The 15,841-nt window shown below is 49.3% G+C and overlaps 1 protein-coding gene across 2 annotated transcripts in view; it reads right to left on the bottom strand.

Annotated features, from left to right (window-relative positions):
- Positions 1-4,240: 4,240 nt before the first annotated feature.
- Positions 4,241-15,841, bottom strand: part of ppef1 (protein phosphatase, EF-hand calcium binding domain 1) — a 135,205-nt gene continuing 123,604 nt past the window's right edge. For both annotated transcript variants that reach the window (XM_086006174.1, XM_086006173.1), the window contains exon 18: positions 4,241-6,516. In XM_086006174.1, coding sequence (XP_085862300.1) covers positions 6,326-6,516 — 191 coding nt within the window. In that variant the 3' untranslated portion in view covers positions 4,241-6,325. The remainder of the gene's footprint in view (positions 6,517-15,841) is intronic.

Raw genomic sequence — 15,841 nt, 5'->3', positions numbered from 1 at the left:
TTGATAGCTTTTTGTTAACCAAAGGTATTAAGGGATATGGGCCAAAGGTGGGTATATGGAGTTAGATCACAGATCAGCCATGATCTCATCGATTGGTGAAACAGGCTCGAGGGGCTGAATGGCCTCCTAACTTCAATATAGATAAGTGCAAGGCGGTACATATTGGTAGAAAGAATAACGAGGCCACATATTCCTTGGAAAATAATAGTCCAAATGGGGTAGAGGAGCAAAGGGATCTGGGGGTACAGATACACAAAGCACTAAAAGTAGCGAAGCAGGTTAATAAAGCCATAAAAAAGCAAACAAAGCACTGGGGTTCATTTCTGGAGGGATAGAATTGAAAAGCAGCGAAGTTATGTTAAACTTCTATAAAACCTTGGATAGATCACACTTGGAGTACTGTGAACAGCTCTGGTCTCCATATTATAAAAAGGATATCGAGGTACTGGAGAAGGTGCAAAAAAGATTTACTAGAATGATACCAGAACTGAGAGGTTATATCTATCAGGAAAGATCGAACAGGTTGGGAGTCTGAGGGGTGGCCTGATAGAGTTCTTTAACATTATGAAGGGGTTCGATAGGTTAGACGTAGAGAGGATGTCTCCGCTTGCGGGCAAGACCAGAACTAGGGGTCATCAATATAAGATCGTCACTAATAAATCCAATAAGGAATTCAGGAGAAACTTCTTTACCCAGAGAGTGGTGAGAATGTGGAACTCGCTACCACAGGGAGTGGTTGAAGCGAATAGTATCGATGCATTTAAGGGGAGGCTGGACAAGCACATGAGGGAGAAGGGAATAGAAGGATATGTTGATGAAGAGGGGTGGGAGGAGGCTCGTGTGGAGCATAAACACCAGCATGGATCTGTTGGGACGAATGGCCTGTTTCTGCACTGTAAATATTTTGTAATACTTCGTAACTTTGTAATCCAGATAGTGGTATATTCATACAGACAGTGGCAGGCAGGATCTGCCTACAGAGAGTGACAGAGGTTTCTATACAGAGAGTGACAGAGGTTTCTATACAGAGAGTGACATAGGTTTCTATACAGAGAGTGACAGAGGTTTCTATACAGAGAGTGACAGAGGTTTCTATACGGAGAGTGACATAGGTTTCTATACAGAGAGTGACAGAGGTTTCTATACAGAGAGTGACAGAGGTTTCTATACAGAGAGTGACATAGGTTTCTATACAGAGAGTGACAGAGGTTTCTATACAGAGAGTGACAGAGGTTTCTATACAGAGAGTGACAGAGGTTTCTATACAGAGAGTGACAGAGGTTTCTATACAGAGAGTGACAGAGGTTTCTATACAGAGAGTGACAGAGGTTTCTATACAGAGAGTGACAGAGGTTTCTATACAGAGAGTGACAGAGGTTTCTATACAGAGAGTGACAGAGGTTTCTATACAGAGAGTGACAGAGGTTTCTATACAGAGAGTGACAGAGGTTTCTATACGGAGAGTGACAGAGGTTTCTATACAGAGAGTGACATAGGTTTCTATACGGAGAGTGACAGATAGGTTCCAGGCACTCAGTTTTACAGTTGCTGTGGGCAGTACTGGGGCGACATATGGCTCTGCTCAATTTAATTCCCATTAAAATCTCCCTTCCGGGAGGGAAGTTCAGTGACTCCCTCAGCTCTCCACCCAGGTGTTAAGATCCACGCTATAATGTATGTGACAATTACCAGCAAAGCAGATTCTGCTGTCATTGCAAACACTGTTAAATGCAGCGGAGAAGAGATTCTCTGGGGAAGATAATCCTTACTCTTCATATTTTACTGTAGTCTTTTCAGGAGACGCATTTTACGCCATAAAGTATGAATAATAATGTTTTATTGTTAGAATGCTATATTATTCTATTATTGTAATCAGAATCCTTGTATTCCGAGTGATAATTTTTTCACAATAAATTGTGGATGGTTTTAACATCTTATTTTTTATGTTCCCCTTCAGTTTAATGATACCCTTCTCCCTTTCCCTGGAAATATCTACTTAACTTCTCAGTTTGAATGAAAGCACCACCTGATTTCTGCACTCGTCTCTTCTGTGATCTGCAACTTGTTTGACCCCTTGTTTATGGCACCCACTAATTTTCCCATCATCATTTTCAGATGAATTTATAGTTTCTTTCAGGTTTGCACAACACCTTCTCATTAAACACAGTCAGCTCCTGTTGGTGCATCTGGACTCTCAGCACCTATTACACAGGTATGTGCAAATTCTAATTTCTGTCCATAGAAGAATACTTTCAGGACCAATCCCATCTCCGCCTGAGGGCAGCGCCATACTGAGAAGAGTGTTTGATCCTTCTTGTTTCAAGTGTAACTCTTTTTGTCTGGTAACTTCAGTTTTGTGCAGTTGGACCTCTTGAAAGAACGGATGTGGCCGATACAACAAGGACAGTTGATTGGTTTAAGCACAACCCTATATCGAAACCTACTCCTTATCCTTGCCCTTAACCCTGATTAGATCCGTGAAACCTACTCTAATTCCGTAATCTCAAAGAAACATATGATCCAAATAGTCACGTCAAAAATCACTCCCTCCTCTTACCTTGTTTGTATTTCCAGGTTAGAGGAGAGAAGCGAGGATTGTTCTCCTTCGACCAAATAAGGTGAAGGGGAGATTTGATAGAGATGTTCAAAAATTATGAAGGGTTTTGATGGAGTAAATCAGGAGAAACTGTTTCCAGTGGCAGGAGGGTCGGTAACCAGAGGACACAGATTTAAAGTAATTGGCAAAGGAACCAGAGGGGACATGAGGAGAATGTTTTTTACACAGCGAGTTGTCATGATCTGGAATCAATTGTCTATACTGCTGTAAACTGCAGCTTCTTGTATAGTCCTGGATAATCCTAACGCACAATATCCAATATCGACTCTATTTGCATGAATGAGAACATTAATCATTTCACAAGTACCAAATATATTCAGGTGAGTAAGGCCATTTGGCCCACCTTAGTCCATTCATCCAGAAAGACCCTACATTCCTCCCATCTTAAGCATATCCAGGGATTTTGCCTCCACTACTTTATAGAATCATAGCATGGTTACAGCACAGAAGGAGGCCATTCGGCCCATGGAGCCCATGCCGGCTCTCTGCAAGATCACCTCAGCTAGTCCCACTCCCCCACCCTTTCCCCACAGCCCTGCAAATATTTTCATCTCAGATACTTATCCAATTCCCTTTTGAAAGCCACCACCACCCTTTCAGGCAGCGCATTCCAGATCATAACCACTCGCTGCGTAAAAATGTTTTTCCTCATGTCGCCTTTGGTTCTTTTGCCAATCACCTTAAATCTGTGTCCTCTGGTTCTTGACCCTTCCGCCAATGGGAACAGTTCCTCTCTATCTACTCTGTCCAGACCCCTCATGATTTTGAACACCTCGATCAAATCTCCAAGCCACCAACTCCATCTCTCTCCCTGGTCACTGTCTGAAGCTGAACCAGACTGTTCGCTACATCGCCATCCTATTTGATCCTGAGCTGAGCCTCCGACCCCATATCCACTCCATCACCAAGACCGCCTACTTCCACCTCCATTACATCGCCCGTCTCCACCCCCGCCTCAGCTCATCCCTGCCTTTGTCACCTCCACACTCGACTACTCCAACGCTCTCCTGGCCGGCCCCCCATCTTTCACCCTCTGTAAACTGGAGCTCATCCAAAGCTCAGCTGCCCGTGTTCTAACTCGCATCAGGTCTCATCTAAAGAGAAACCACAAGCATAAGAACATAAGAAATAGGAGCAGGAGTCAGCCATTCGGCCCCTCGTGCCTGCTCCGCCATTCAATGAGATCATGGCTGATCTTCTACCTCATCTCCACTTACCCGCACTATCTCCATATCCCTTGATTCCCTTAATATCCAAGAATCTATCAATCTCTGTCTTGAATATCCTCAATGACTGAGCCTCCACAGCCCTTGGGGATAGAGAATTCCAAAGATTCATCACCCTCTGAGTGAAGAAATTTCTCCTCATCTCAGTCCTAAATGGCCGAACCCTTATTCTGAGACTGTGACCCCTGGTTCTAGACACCCCAGCCTGGGGAAACATCCTCCCTGCATCAACCCTGTCAAGCCCTGTAAGAATGTTGTATGTTTCAATGAGATCACCTCTCATTCTTCAAAACTCCAGAGAATATAGGCCTGCTTGATATTGTGGAATATTCTCTCACCATACAGTATCAATGATCAGACAGAGTAAAACACAATGAAAAATAATGAGACATTTTGGAACAGTATTTCTCCATTTATTACAAGAATGATATTTACCTTACAGGCATAGTAACTTGAAAATGTCATAAGGCAGATACTTGTATATGAAGCTGGACGAACTCTGTGTTTTTCAGGCAAGATACACTTGATCAATATTTACATTGTCTTTACAATCACTGTTTATGATGTTACTGATTATCGTTCTATAGAAAATGCAGGGTTGAAATTAAAAAAGGAAATTAGGAAAGCAAAGAGAGGGCAAGAAAAAATATTGGCAAGTAAAAGCAAGGGGAACCCAAAGATGTTTTATAAATACATTAAGAGAAAGAGGATAACTAAAGAAAGAGTAGGGTCTATAAGAGATCAAAAAGGTAACCTGTGTGTGGAGGCGGAAGACGGGGGTATGGTTCTTAATGAATACTTTGCATCTGTCTTCACAAAAGAGAGGGACGATGCAGACATTGTAGTTAAGGAGGAGGAGTGTGAAATATTAGATGAGATGAACATAGTAAGAGTGGAGTTATTCAGGGGTTTAGCATCTTTGATAATAGATAAATCGCCAGGCCCGGATGAAATGTATCCCAGGCTGTTAAGAGAAACAAGGGAGGAAATAGCGGAGACTCTGACCATCATTTCTCAATCCTCTCTGGCTATAGGTGTGGTGCTGGAGGACTGCTAACGTTATACTGTTGTTTAAAAAGGGAGAAAGGGATAGACCGAGTAATTACATGCCAGTGAACCGAACCTTGGTGGTGAGCAAATTATTGGAAAAAATTCTGAGGGACAGTATTAATAGTCATTTAGAAAGGCACGGATTAATCAAGGACAGTCGGCATGGATTTGTTAAGGGAAGGTCGTGTCTGACTAACTTGATTGAATTTTTTGAGGAGGTAACAAGGAGGGTTGATGAGGGTAGCGTGTTTGATGTAGTCTACATGGGTTTTAGCAAGGATTTTGAGAAGGTCCCACATGGCAGACTGGTCAGAAAAGAAAAAGTTCATGGGATCCAAGGGAAAGTGGCAAGTTGGATCCAAAACTGGCTCAGTGACAGGAAGCAAAGGGTAATGGTCGACGGATGTTTTTGTGACTGGAAGGCTGTTTCCAGTGGGGTCCCACAGGGCTCAGTACTAGGTCCCTTGCTTTTTGTGGTATACATCAATGATTTAGGCTTCAATGTAGGGGGTATGATTAAGAATTTTGCAGATGATACAAAAATTGGCCGTGTGGTTGATAGTGAGGAAGAAAGCTGCAGACTGCAGGAAGTTATCAATGGGCTGGTCAGGTGGGCAGAAAAGTGGCAAATGGAATTCAATCCGGAGAAGTGTGAGGTAATGCATTTTGGGGGGGCTAACAAGGCAAGGGAATACACGGTAAATGGTAGGACTCTGAGAAGTGCAGAGGATCAGAGGGACTTTGGAGTGCATGTCCACAGATCCCTGAAGGTAGCAGGACAGGTAGATAAGGTGGTTAAGAAGGCGTATGGGGTACTTGCCTTTATTAGCCGAGGCATAGAATATAAGAGCAGGGAGGTTATGCTTGAACTGTATAAAACACTAGTTAGGCCTCAGCTAGAGTACTGCGTGCAGTTCTGGTCACCACATTACAGGAAGGATGTGATTGCACTAGAGAGGGTGCAGAGGAGATTTACAAGGATGTTGCCTGGACTGGGGAATTTTAGCTATGAGGAAAGATTGGAGAGGCTGTGGTTGTTTCCTTTGGAACAGAGGAGGCTGAGGGGAGATTTAATTGAGGTGTATAAAATGATGAGGGGCCTAGATAGAGTGGATAGGAAGGACCTATTTCCCTTAGCAGAGAGGTCAATAACCAGGGGGCATAGATTTAAAGTAATTGGTGGAAGGTTTAGAGGGGAGTTGAGGAGAATTTTTTCACCCAGAGGGTGGTGGGGGTCTGGAACTCACTGCCTGAAAGGGTGGTAGAGGCAGAAACCCTCATCGCATTTAAAACGTACTTGGATGTACACTTGAAGTGCCATAACCTACAGGGCTACGGACCAAGAGCTGGAAAGTGGGATTAGGCTGGAGAGCTCTTTGTCGGCCGGCACGGACACGATGGGCCGAATGGCCTCCTTCTGGGCCGTAACTTTCTATGATTCTATGATTTTATCCTTCTGTATCAATCGGAAAGCCTCCAGAAACTCGTTGAAATCTATGCTGCCGTCCTTGTTGAAGTCAATGCTCCGGGCCAAGTCATCAATACACTGATCATCCATATTGATGTGTAGATGGGAACTGAACAGTTTCCAGGTCTGGCGGAATTCCTCAATGGAGATCATTCCTGATGGGAGAGATTGATGGGTAATTAATGGGCACACTGGACATGGCAACTGTGTGTCACTGCCTTATTTTAACCTTAGCTTTTACAGCTCTTCTCCAGTTAGACAAAGAAGCACCTTGTCCAATTGTGAATAAGAATTCCAAGTGTGCTTACCATGTAACAAGATGCATATTCCATTTAATGAGCCTTCTACAAGGGGTTTCAATATCGGCACTAGCCAGCACCATTAAACACACTTGTATACCAGCACCAAGTTTCCATGTTCCACTGTGATTCTCCTAACTTTGGGGGAAGATTGACAGAAACCCCATATAGCTGCATAACAAATGTTCCATGAGGGTTGATTGGGAGATTCCCAGAGGAACATCGGGTGGGGGGTGGGGTCAATCGGGAGAATCCCTGAGGAACATGGGGGATCGACGGGAGATTCCCAGAGGAACATCGGTGGGGTCAATCGGGAGAATCCCTGAGGAACATGGGGGATCGACGGGAGATTCCCAGAGGAACATCGGTGGGGTCAATCGGGAGAATCCCTGAGGAACATGGGGGATCGATCGGGAGATTCCCAGAGGAACATTGGATGGGGGGAGAGATTGGGAGAATCCCTAAGGAACATGGGGGGTGGATCGGGAGAATCCCTGCGGAACATGGGGGGGTTGACTGGGAGAAGCCCTGAGGAAATTGATGGCACTGATCTTTATTTTACACTAAGGCCTAGAAATTCAGTTGCGTTCGCCAGCTGTTAGCGCCATAAGAGGAGTAGATCTCGAGCGCTAGGCACTTAGCGCCCGGGCGCAGAACGATCTGCGCCTACGCCCAACTTCAGTTGACATTTAGCGCCGGCGCAAAGTGTTTGCGCACGCTCAGCTGCGCGCACACCTTATGACGTCATTTCGTCGTGCAACGCCGTTTGTGCGCCCCAAACCGGAACTTCAGTGGCGCCCGCCCAATGTGGGCGTGGCGCTGTTAAGAACTGTGAAGAGGAACACAGCAGAAGCCCTGCGGGCCTCGGGGAGCGCTAATTAAAGGGCACTTAGACTGAACTATAAAGGCCAGCCATTTTGCTGCAATGACTTTAGTGCTACGGATTTCTGGACAGAGACCAAGGAAGAGACCTTACTGATTTGGGACAACATAGGAGAGGTATTTTTGGCTTCTGGCCAGAGCTTGAAAATTTGACTCATTGTGATTTAACTGTTTGCAAGTATATTATGGGGGCTGCATGGGGTTCCAACCCTCAGTTCCAGCATTATGTGCGAAGGGCTCGCAGACGCTGTGTGAGAGGGGCAGCCATGCCTAGACGCAGAGGGGCCATCAGGCATCGGCAACGTAGGCCTTACCCACTCAGGGAATACCGCCAGCAGGTGTCCTATCTCACCATGACTGCCGCGCATTGTGTTAAGAGGCTGCGCTTCAGAAGGGAGGTGGTTGCAGAGATCTGCCAGCTGCTTCACAGAGATCTGCGTCCACAGCTGATGTGCAGGACGTCTCTGTCGGTGGAAGTGAAGGTCACGGTGGCTCTGAACTTTTATGCAAGCGGCTCCTTCCAAGCCGCTGCTGGGGACATAGCGAACATCTCCCAGTTCGCCATGCATCGCTGCATCCGGCAGGTCACTGATGCCCTTTTCACAAGGAGACACCAATTCATCTCCTTCCCCATGACCCTAGAGAGGCAGGAGCAGCGTGCAGTCGGATTTGCGAGGATCGCCGACTTCCCCATGGTGCAGGGTGCCATTGACTGCACGCATGTGGCTATGCGGGCACCTATCGACAATGCCGAGGATTACCGCAACCGGAAGGGCTACCATTCCCTCAATGTACAGCTGGTGTGTGACCACAGGCAGCGCATCCTAGCTGTCAATGCCCGGTTTCCAGGCAGCAGCCACGATGCATTTATCCTGCGCCAGACTACTGTGGCTGACATGTTCCAGGCACAGCCTTCCCCAAGAGGATGGCTTATCGGGGACAAAGGCTATCCTTTGTGTACATGGCTCATGACCCCGCTCCGCGCGCCCACGACCCCTGCTGAGGAGGCCTACAACGAAAGCCATCAAGCCATAAGGAACATCATAGAGCAAACGATTGGCATCCTCAAGCAACGGTTCCGCTGCCTGGATCGCTCCGGCAGATCTCTCCAGTATTTGCCGGATAGAGTCTCCCAGTTCGTCATCGTTTGCTGCATGCTGCACAACCTGGCTATCCGCAGGACTCAGGCACTGCCACCTCACGTTGGACCACCACCTCAGGAGGACGAGCAGGAGGACCATGAGGAGGAGGAGGAGTACCAGCCCAGGAGGGAGCCACAAGGTCCAAGGGCCGTCCGTCGGCGGCTTATTGAACGACACTTCTAGGCCCCCTGTCAGGGAATGGCTTGCGGCAATGAAGGCACATGATTGCAGCTGCTCCGCAAGCCCTCAGCCGGTTAACGCAACAACCACTTGAAACATCACACATGGACAAGCTGATTAAAGAAAAAGCTTTATTGAACAAACTCAGGGCCCTTCCCACATGAAACCCAAAAACAGACAAGACCCCCAAAAAACCGTCAAAAACATATCTCACTCCCACAACCTGGGGAGGAATAACAAAACTTGTCCATCCAAATGGCCTTCATCCTCGGCCTTACCAAAATAAACCCCCCCATAGAGAACACAAACACCCCCATATAAAAAAACATTTGCCTTCATCCTCGGCCTTACCAAAATAAACCCCCCCCATAGAGAACACAAACACCCCCATATAAAAAAACATTTGCCTTCATCCTCGGCCTTACCAAAATAAACCCCCCCATAGAGAACACAAACACCCCCATATAAAAAAACATTTGCCTTCATCCTCGGCCTTACCAAAATAAACCCCCCCCATAGAGAACACAAACACCCCCATATAAAAAAACATTTGGCAACACACTCTACTTTGTTGGCCGAGAGGGCGAGTCCTTGTGCAGGCTTTTCCGGCCCCTGGCCGACCTGCTGCTCCGCCTCAACCTGGGCCCTGTGGGTGTTGCAAGGCTGGGGGAAGGCTCCTGAGGGGCACATTGCATGACGGCAGATACCCTTGGGGGTCGGCCTAGATGAGCTCCGGCCCTCGAGGGGCCGGCTGCTGACTGCTGCAGCTGTGGCTGGGCAGCATCAGTCTCTCCAGCAGCTCGTCGCAGCTTTGCTGGGGGAGTGGCAGTGGCGGCTGCAGCAATGGGGGCAAGCTGGCTGATGCCAGGCGCTCGCTGGTCGCCAGAGACACTGGCACTCGGCCGGGCTGGCACTGCAGCAAGCGCAGCAATCTGGTGAAGGCCAGACCGCTGTGCTGCAGCAGCGCGGCGGGTGCCCTGGCGATGCGTGCGTGGCACAGCGAGTGTGGCAGCAGTGAGTGCCCGTACTGCCCTGGTCTGTGCCCGCATCAGAGCAGCCAGTGACTGCATGGCACCACTGATCATCTCTCCACTCGCTGCCTGTGCTGCCCTGAATTCGGCCCGACTCGTGTCCTGTGATGCCCTGAATTCGGACCGACTCGCGTCCTGTGATGCCCTGAATTGTGCCCGACTCGCGTCCTGTGCTGCCCCGAATTGTTCGAGACCCCTGGCCTGTGCTGCCGCGAGTTGTTCGAAACCCCTGGCCTGTGAGGCCCCGAAATCGGCCACACTATGAGCCAGGGACTCAATGGCCTCAGGCAACCGTGCCACAACCCCCATGAACTTGGTGTGGCGACGATCCGAGTCCGTGGACATTTGATCAAGGAGGAGCACCTCCTGGGCGAGGACCGTCTCCGGACTGGAGGCCGGACTCTCCCTCTGGGGAGAAGGCCGCCGAGCTGCCCGACCCTTCCCGCGTGGCTGGACGCCACTGGGCCCAGCAACTGCACTCCCCTGCAACACTTCCCCCCCTCTGGGGAGAAGGCCGCCGAGCTGTCCGACCCTTCCCGCATGGCTGGATGCCACTGGGCACAGGAGCTACACTCCCCTGCAACACTTCCCCCCTCTGGGGAGAAGGCAGCCGTGCTGCCCGACCCTTCCCGCGTGGCTGGACGCCACTGGGCACAGGAGCTACACCCCCCTGCAAACTTCCCCCTGGCTCTCCTCCAGGCAAGACGTGTCCCCTCCATTGCCATCCCCTGGCGCGGATGAGGGTTCCCCCGATGTGCCGCCTTCCTCTTGCTCCTCGTCATCCTCCTCTTCCGAGGGACTGACACTCGCAGCTTCAGGGACCTCCTCCTCACCAGCTGAAAGCAGGAAGGCACAAGAGTAGCTTTAGAGTGAGGACAGGGCATCAGCGAGGGAGGCATGAGTGGTGGCATTATGCGCATTGGTCGGACAGTGGCAAAGGATGTAGATCTGAAGCGCAAGGGGAACGAGAGAGGTCCAAACGGTCATGTCCTTACCATTGTGGCCCAGCACAGGGTCGGCATCTCCAATAGCAACGGGGCAAGTCACCCGGCCACCCATGAGTCGACCCACGCGCTCCTCCAGGTCACTGAGCTCCTGGAACTGGGCACGGCCTCCCCCGGTGACAGTCTGGCTCTTCAGATTCTGTGCCAGCTTGGCCTGCAAGAGAAAGGACGGCCTCTAAGTCCAGTGTGGTGCCCTGTTGTTGTGTGCACTGCCTCCCATGGTCGAATAGCTTGGCCAGTGTGGTGCCCTGTTGTTGTGTGCACTGCCTCCCATGGTCGAATAGCTTGGCCAGTGTGGTGCCCTGTTGTTGTGTGCACTGCCTCCCATGGTCGAATAGCTTGGCCAGTGTGGTGCCCTGTTGTTGTGTGCACTGCCTCCCATGGTCGAATAGCTTGGCCAGTGTGTAAAGTGCAGAAAGTGCTATTGATGTTCATGCCAGTGCCATAGCTGCTGGAGGAGGGCTGGCCATGAGGCCTTTGAGGTCCCTTTGCCCATAATGTGAGGTGCACATGCAAGGATGAGGAGGACACTGGAAAGGGTACTCACCCTGACCAACCGAGTGAGGTCATTAAACTTTTTCCGGCATTGGTCACCAGTCCTGGGGACATCGCTGTTGGCTGTGACCCTCTGGGCGATTTCCCTCCAGGCTCTCCGGTACAGCCTCTTGGGAGCCTTCTTGCCACTGTCCGGGAACAAGATATCTCTTCTCTTCTCCAAACCCCTAACCAGCACCTTCAAATCATGGGCAGAGAAGCGCTGCGCTCGCTCACGGGCCCTCTGCATCCTTCCTGGCGCTATTTCTCTCCAGCAGCAGTGTTTAGGCCTAGCTGGAGGGCTGCAGTATCCAGGGCGTGGCAGCAGACCAAGTCGACCCTTCCCCCTTTAAGAACTGGCCGGCGCCAGGGTGTCTGCTGTCAATCAAAACATGACCGCACCTGCGCTGCGCCCGGCCTCGGCGGTATCAGTCTGCACCGCCGGCTTAGCGCCTAAAGATAGGGGTGCAACGCCAGTTTTAGCGTTCGAGCAAACTCCTTGGCCAAAGCTACTGAATATCGGCGAAGTGGCCTCCACTTTCCGGCGGGCGCAAACTTTAGCGCCCGCCCGACTTTACCGCCCCAAAAGTGGCTATACTGAATTTCTAGGCCTAAATTTCAAATGTTGCAGAGGATGAACATTAGCACAGAGAAGATGTGAGTTATTCTTCCTAAAGGTTCCTCAGCGAGGATTACAGTTCAAGAAACACCAACCATGGGTTACACACAGCCCATTACACCATAATTTAATAACAGGGAATAAAAAGGCAAAAAAGATCACGAGTGAAGGATAAAAAGGTAAAATTGAACATTTCGCTGCTCTTGCAAATGGTCTCTGTGATTCAAAAACTAAGGATGCCAAGAAGCCTGTTGTCACAGTCCAGACAGAGGACCCATTGCAATGAACCAAGTTGCCTGATCGTAGTGATGTAGATTGTAGTGGGAAGCTACAAGAGACCATGGAAACCTCGTCCAGATAACAACTTACTTATTAATTCCAAAGATGGACTTAAAATTAAGCTGCCTGTAATTGGGGTTACCTTGGCAACACATTAAGGGCTAGAAATTCGGCTCCTTTGCGCCTGTCGTTAGCGACTCCGGGGAGTGCTAACGGGGTGCAAAGGGCTTATCGCCGGGGGGGCGAAAAAAGCGCCTCCCGAGAAATTCAACGGGGCATTGCTGAGGCGCTACCCGATAGTGCCACGCCCCCGCTGGTATCGCCCCGGCCCGCCATGCCGCCAGCGATGGTGTCACCACTGTGTGCCATGACCACTTAGCGCCCTTTAGCGTCCCCTTACCGCCCTGCAGCAGAAATTCGGCTGTGCCCGTGAGGCTGCCGCAGGCGATGTCAGCACCAGCCTCGCGGGTCGCGAGCCGGGCCGACCTCCGCTTACGGGGCGGTATTTAAAGGGAAGGTGCGGCCGTGACCCGCGCCGCCATTTTCTGTTTTTGGCCGACCTCCAGGTTAGCCCTCCATGGTGTGCCATGGCGTGGTCCTGGCCGCCATAGCGCAGCCCAGCACCACGTCTCGGTGCCAGGCTGTGGCTGTGGCACCACGCCGCCCTGGTGGTCTAGTGTTGGCCATCGGAGGCCCTGCCGATCGCGCCCCAACATCGTTTCGGTTACCGCCCCACCAGGAAGTGGAGTGCCCAAGATTGCGCTCCACTTCCTGTGCGGGGCGGTAAGCCGAATTTAGCGGCCGGGGCGGTATCTCCACGCCGGGCGCTCAAAGTCCGGCCTTAACTCGGCTACCGCCCCCAAACGGGGCATAACCAAATTTCACACCCTAAGGATTTTGTTAATATGCAGCCTATTAGACTTGCTGCATTTTACCACCACAGTATTGCCATTTCTGAAGATGCTGCCCGCAAGAGTTGCGAAATGTTGAGTTTACCTTTTATTGTTATTTTTTAATTTTTTGTTTTTAAAATCATTCTGCACCCAGTAGCGTGCGGCCCATTTGTGATACCTTTCTTTCATTTGTTTACAAATACTTTATAATGAAGCTTTAACCCCTTTAAGATATAAAATATCAGATATCCAAGAAACAGTATGCTATATACCATATTAAAGCTTGGATCCAGACCGCATCTATATTATTATATTATATATATAGATGAGCCTGTTTTAACCAGAATCAGTTCCATGTTATGTTTTCTGTTGTTCCTTTACCCATTTTTCACTCTACATTTTTTTGGCTTTTGTATCTCAAACTACTTTGGTGGGTCTTTGTTCTCCACCTCCCAGAGAGTTTCCACTTGCCCAAATATCTAGGTAAATATGTAGTGTGCCCGGGGAAGGGACAGAGAACGCACCTCTTCATGTGGGCTTCCTGATTTTAGGCACAGGCCCTCATGTAATTTTCTCCGTCTCCTGTAGGCGGTGAATATAGGAACAGGAGGAGGCCATTCAGCCCCTCGAGCCTGTTCCTCCATTCAATGAGATCACGGCTGATCTGTATCTTAACTCCATCTCCCTCCTTGGTTCCCTATCCCTTAATACCCTTGCCTAACAGAAGTCTAGCAATCTCAGTTTTGAATTTTTCAATTGACCTCCAGCCTCAACAACTTTTTGGAGGAGAGAGGTCCAGATTTCCACTACCCTATGTGTAAAGAATTGCTTCCTGACATCACTCCTGAAAGGCCTACGGTTCTGCCCCCTTGTTCTGGACTCACCCACCAGAGGAAATAGTTTCTCTCTATCTACCCGATCAACTCCTTTAATCATCTTAAACATCTCGATTAGATCACCCCTTAATCTTCTATACTCGAGGGAATACAAATCTAATCTACGCAACTTGTCCTCATAATTTAACCCTTGTAGCCCCGGTACCATTCTGGTGAATCTCCCCCTCCGAGGCCAATATGTCCTTCCTGAGGTGCGGGGCCCAGGACTGAACACGTTACTCCAGGTGGGGTCTGGCCAGAGCTCTGTGCAGCTGTAACATCACTTCCACCCCAATAGCCCAACACACCATTACCTTTTTTTAAACTATTTTTTTGTACCCGTCCACTAGCTTTTAGTGATTTCTGTACTTGGGCCCCTCAATCTCTCGGCTCCTCCACAGTTCCCAGCTTCTCACCATTTATAAAATTCTCTGATCGACCTTTCTTATGTCCACTGGATGACCTCACACTGCTCCACATTGAACTCCAGCTGCTGCAGTTTGCTCCACTCACTCAATCGATCAAGGTCCCTTTGCAGCTCTCTGCTCCCATCTACACTATTTACTGTGCCACCTAACTTAGTGGTTAGGCAAAATAATACTACACTAGAGAGTGACTTTGGCTTTAAGTGTCAAACACATTTAACAAATGGTCAAAGAACAATAGGAGCAGCAACTCAACATAGATTTTTCAGTAGTTATTGAGTTGAAATATCTGCTCGCATAAGTAGAAAATAACAAATAGTTTTCAACCACTACGCTAAACTATAATGTGCGCATGCTCCTACATGGTAGATGCTTTCCTGTTTTTTGCATCATCCATGGAAGCTCTGTGGCTTAACTATTTCACACCAATGGCTTTAAGCAGACTCCCTACGGGGCTAAAAATTCGATTAGGCACAAAAACAGGCACAGGGATCGCAATGCGCGATCAGCACGCGCCCATTCAAAGTAAGGCAGGCAGCATGCAACCTTTGTGCTGCGTTCAGCCCAGCACTGAGTGCTCAGCAGGGGGCCGAAGTTCATGCGAGTCTAGCTCCATTTAAAGCTAGCCTCCACTGCTTAAAGGCAGTCTACGCCTCTTAAAGGTGAGGTGCATTCTGGAGTCAGCAGCTGCTGGAACTGCTTGTGAAGGCAACTGTGAGTGAATAATGGCTCAACAGGGCAGAGAATGGGAACCATGATACTCAGACACAGCACCAGGAGCCTTAGTGCAGGGGGTAGAAAGGAGGAGACAGGTTCTCCACCCACAGGGGGCCAGGAGACCCTCTAGACACACAGCAGAAGGCAATGGGAGCATATAGCCGAGGCGGTCACTGCCAGCAGTCTTGCCCCATGGACCTGGATTCTGTGCAGAAAGAATTCCAATGACCTCACACCAGTGGTCAAGGTCAGTGAATGCATCTTCAAAAGCCGTCTCCCACCACAAGCCTCACACACTGCTCAATGCACCACACCCCCATCACTCACCTACCAACAATCTCTAGCAATCACCACTCATACCTCACATTCATAGCTTTACCTCACCTTCACACACTTACCATTGATGCAAATCCCACACCCACATCTCACACCTTGCACACACTGCCAGCTATTCAACCATGACAGGCACATCACCCAAGCACATTGCACCATGCTCACTGACGCACGTCCCTTTCTCTTGCAGGCAAAGGTGACACATAACCAGCGGGGGATGGGCAAGCCTGCACATCCTTACCCAGGTAGAGGATTCAGTGCTCGACA

Source organism: Somniosus microcephalus, chromosome 14, assembly GCF_052327205.1.
Source record: "Somniosus microcephalus isolate GS21.2 chromosome 14, FLI_Smic_1.0, whole genome shotgun sequence".
Taxonomy (NCBI): Eukaryota; Metazoa; Chordata; class Chondrichthyes; order Squaliformes; family Somniosidae; genus Somniosus; species Somniosus microcephalus.
Note: the sequence above shows the minus strand (reverse complement) of the source record. Positions and strands in the feature narration are given on the sequence as shown.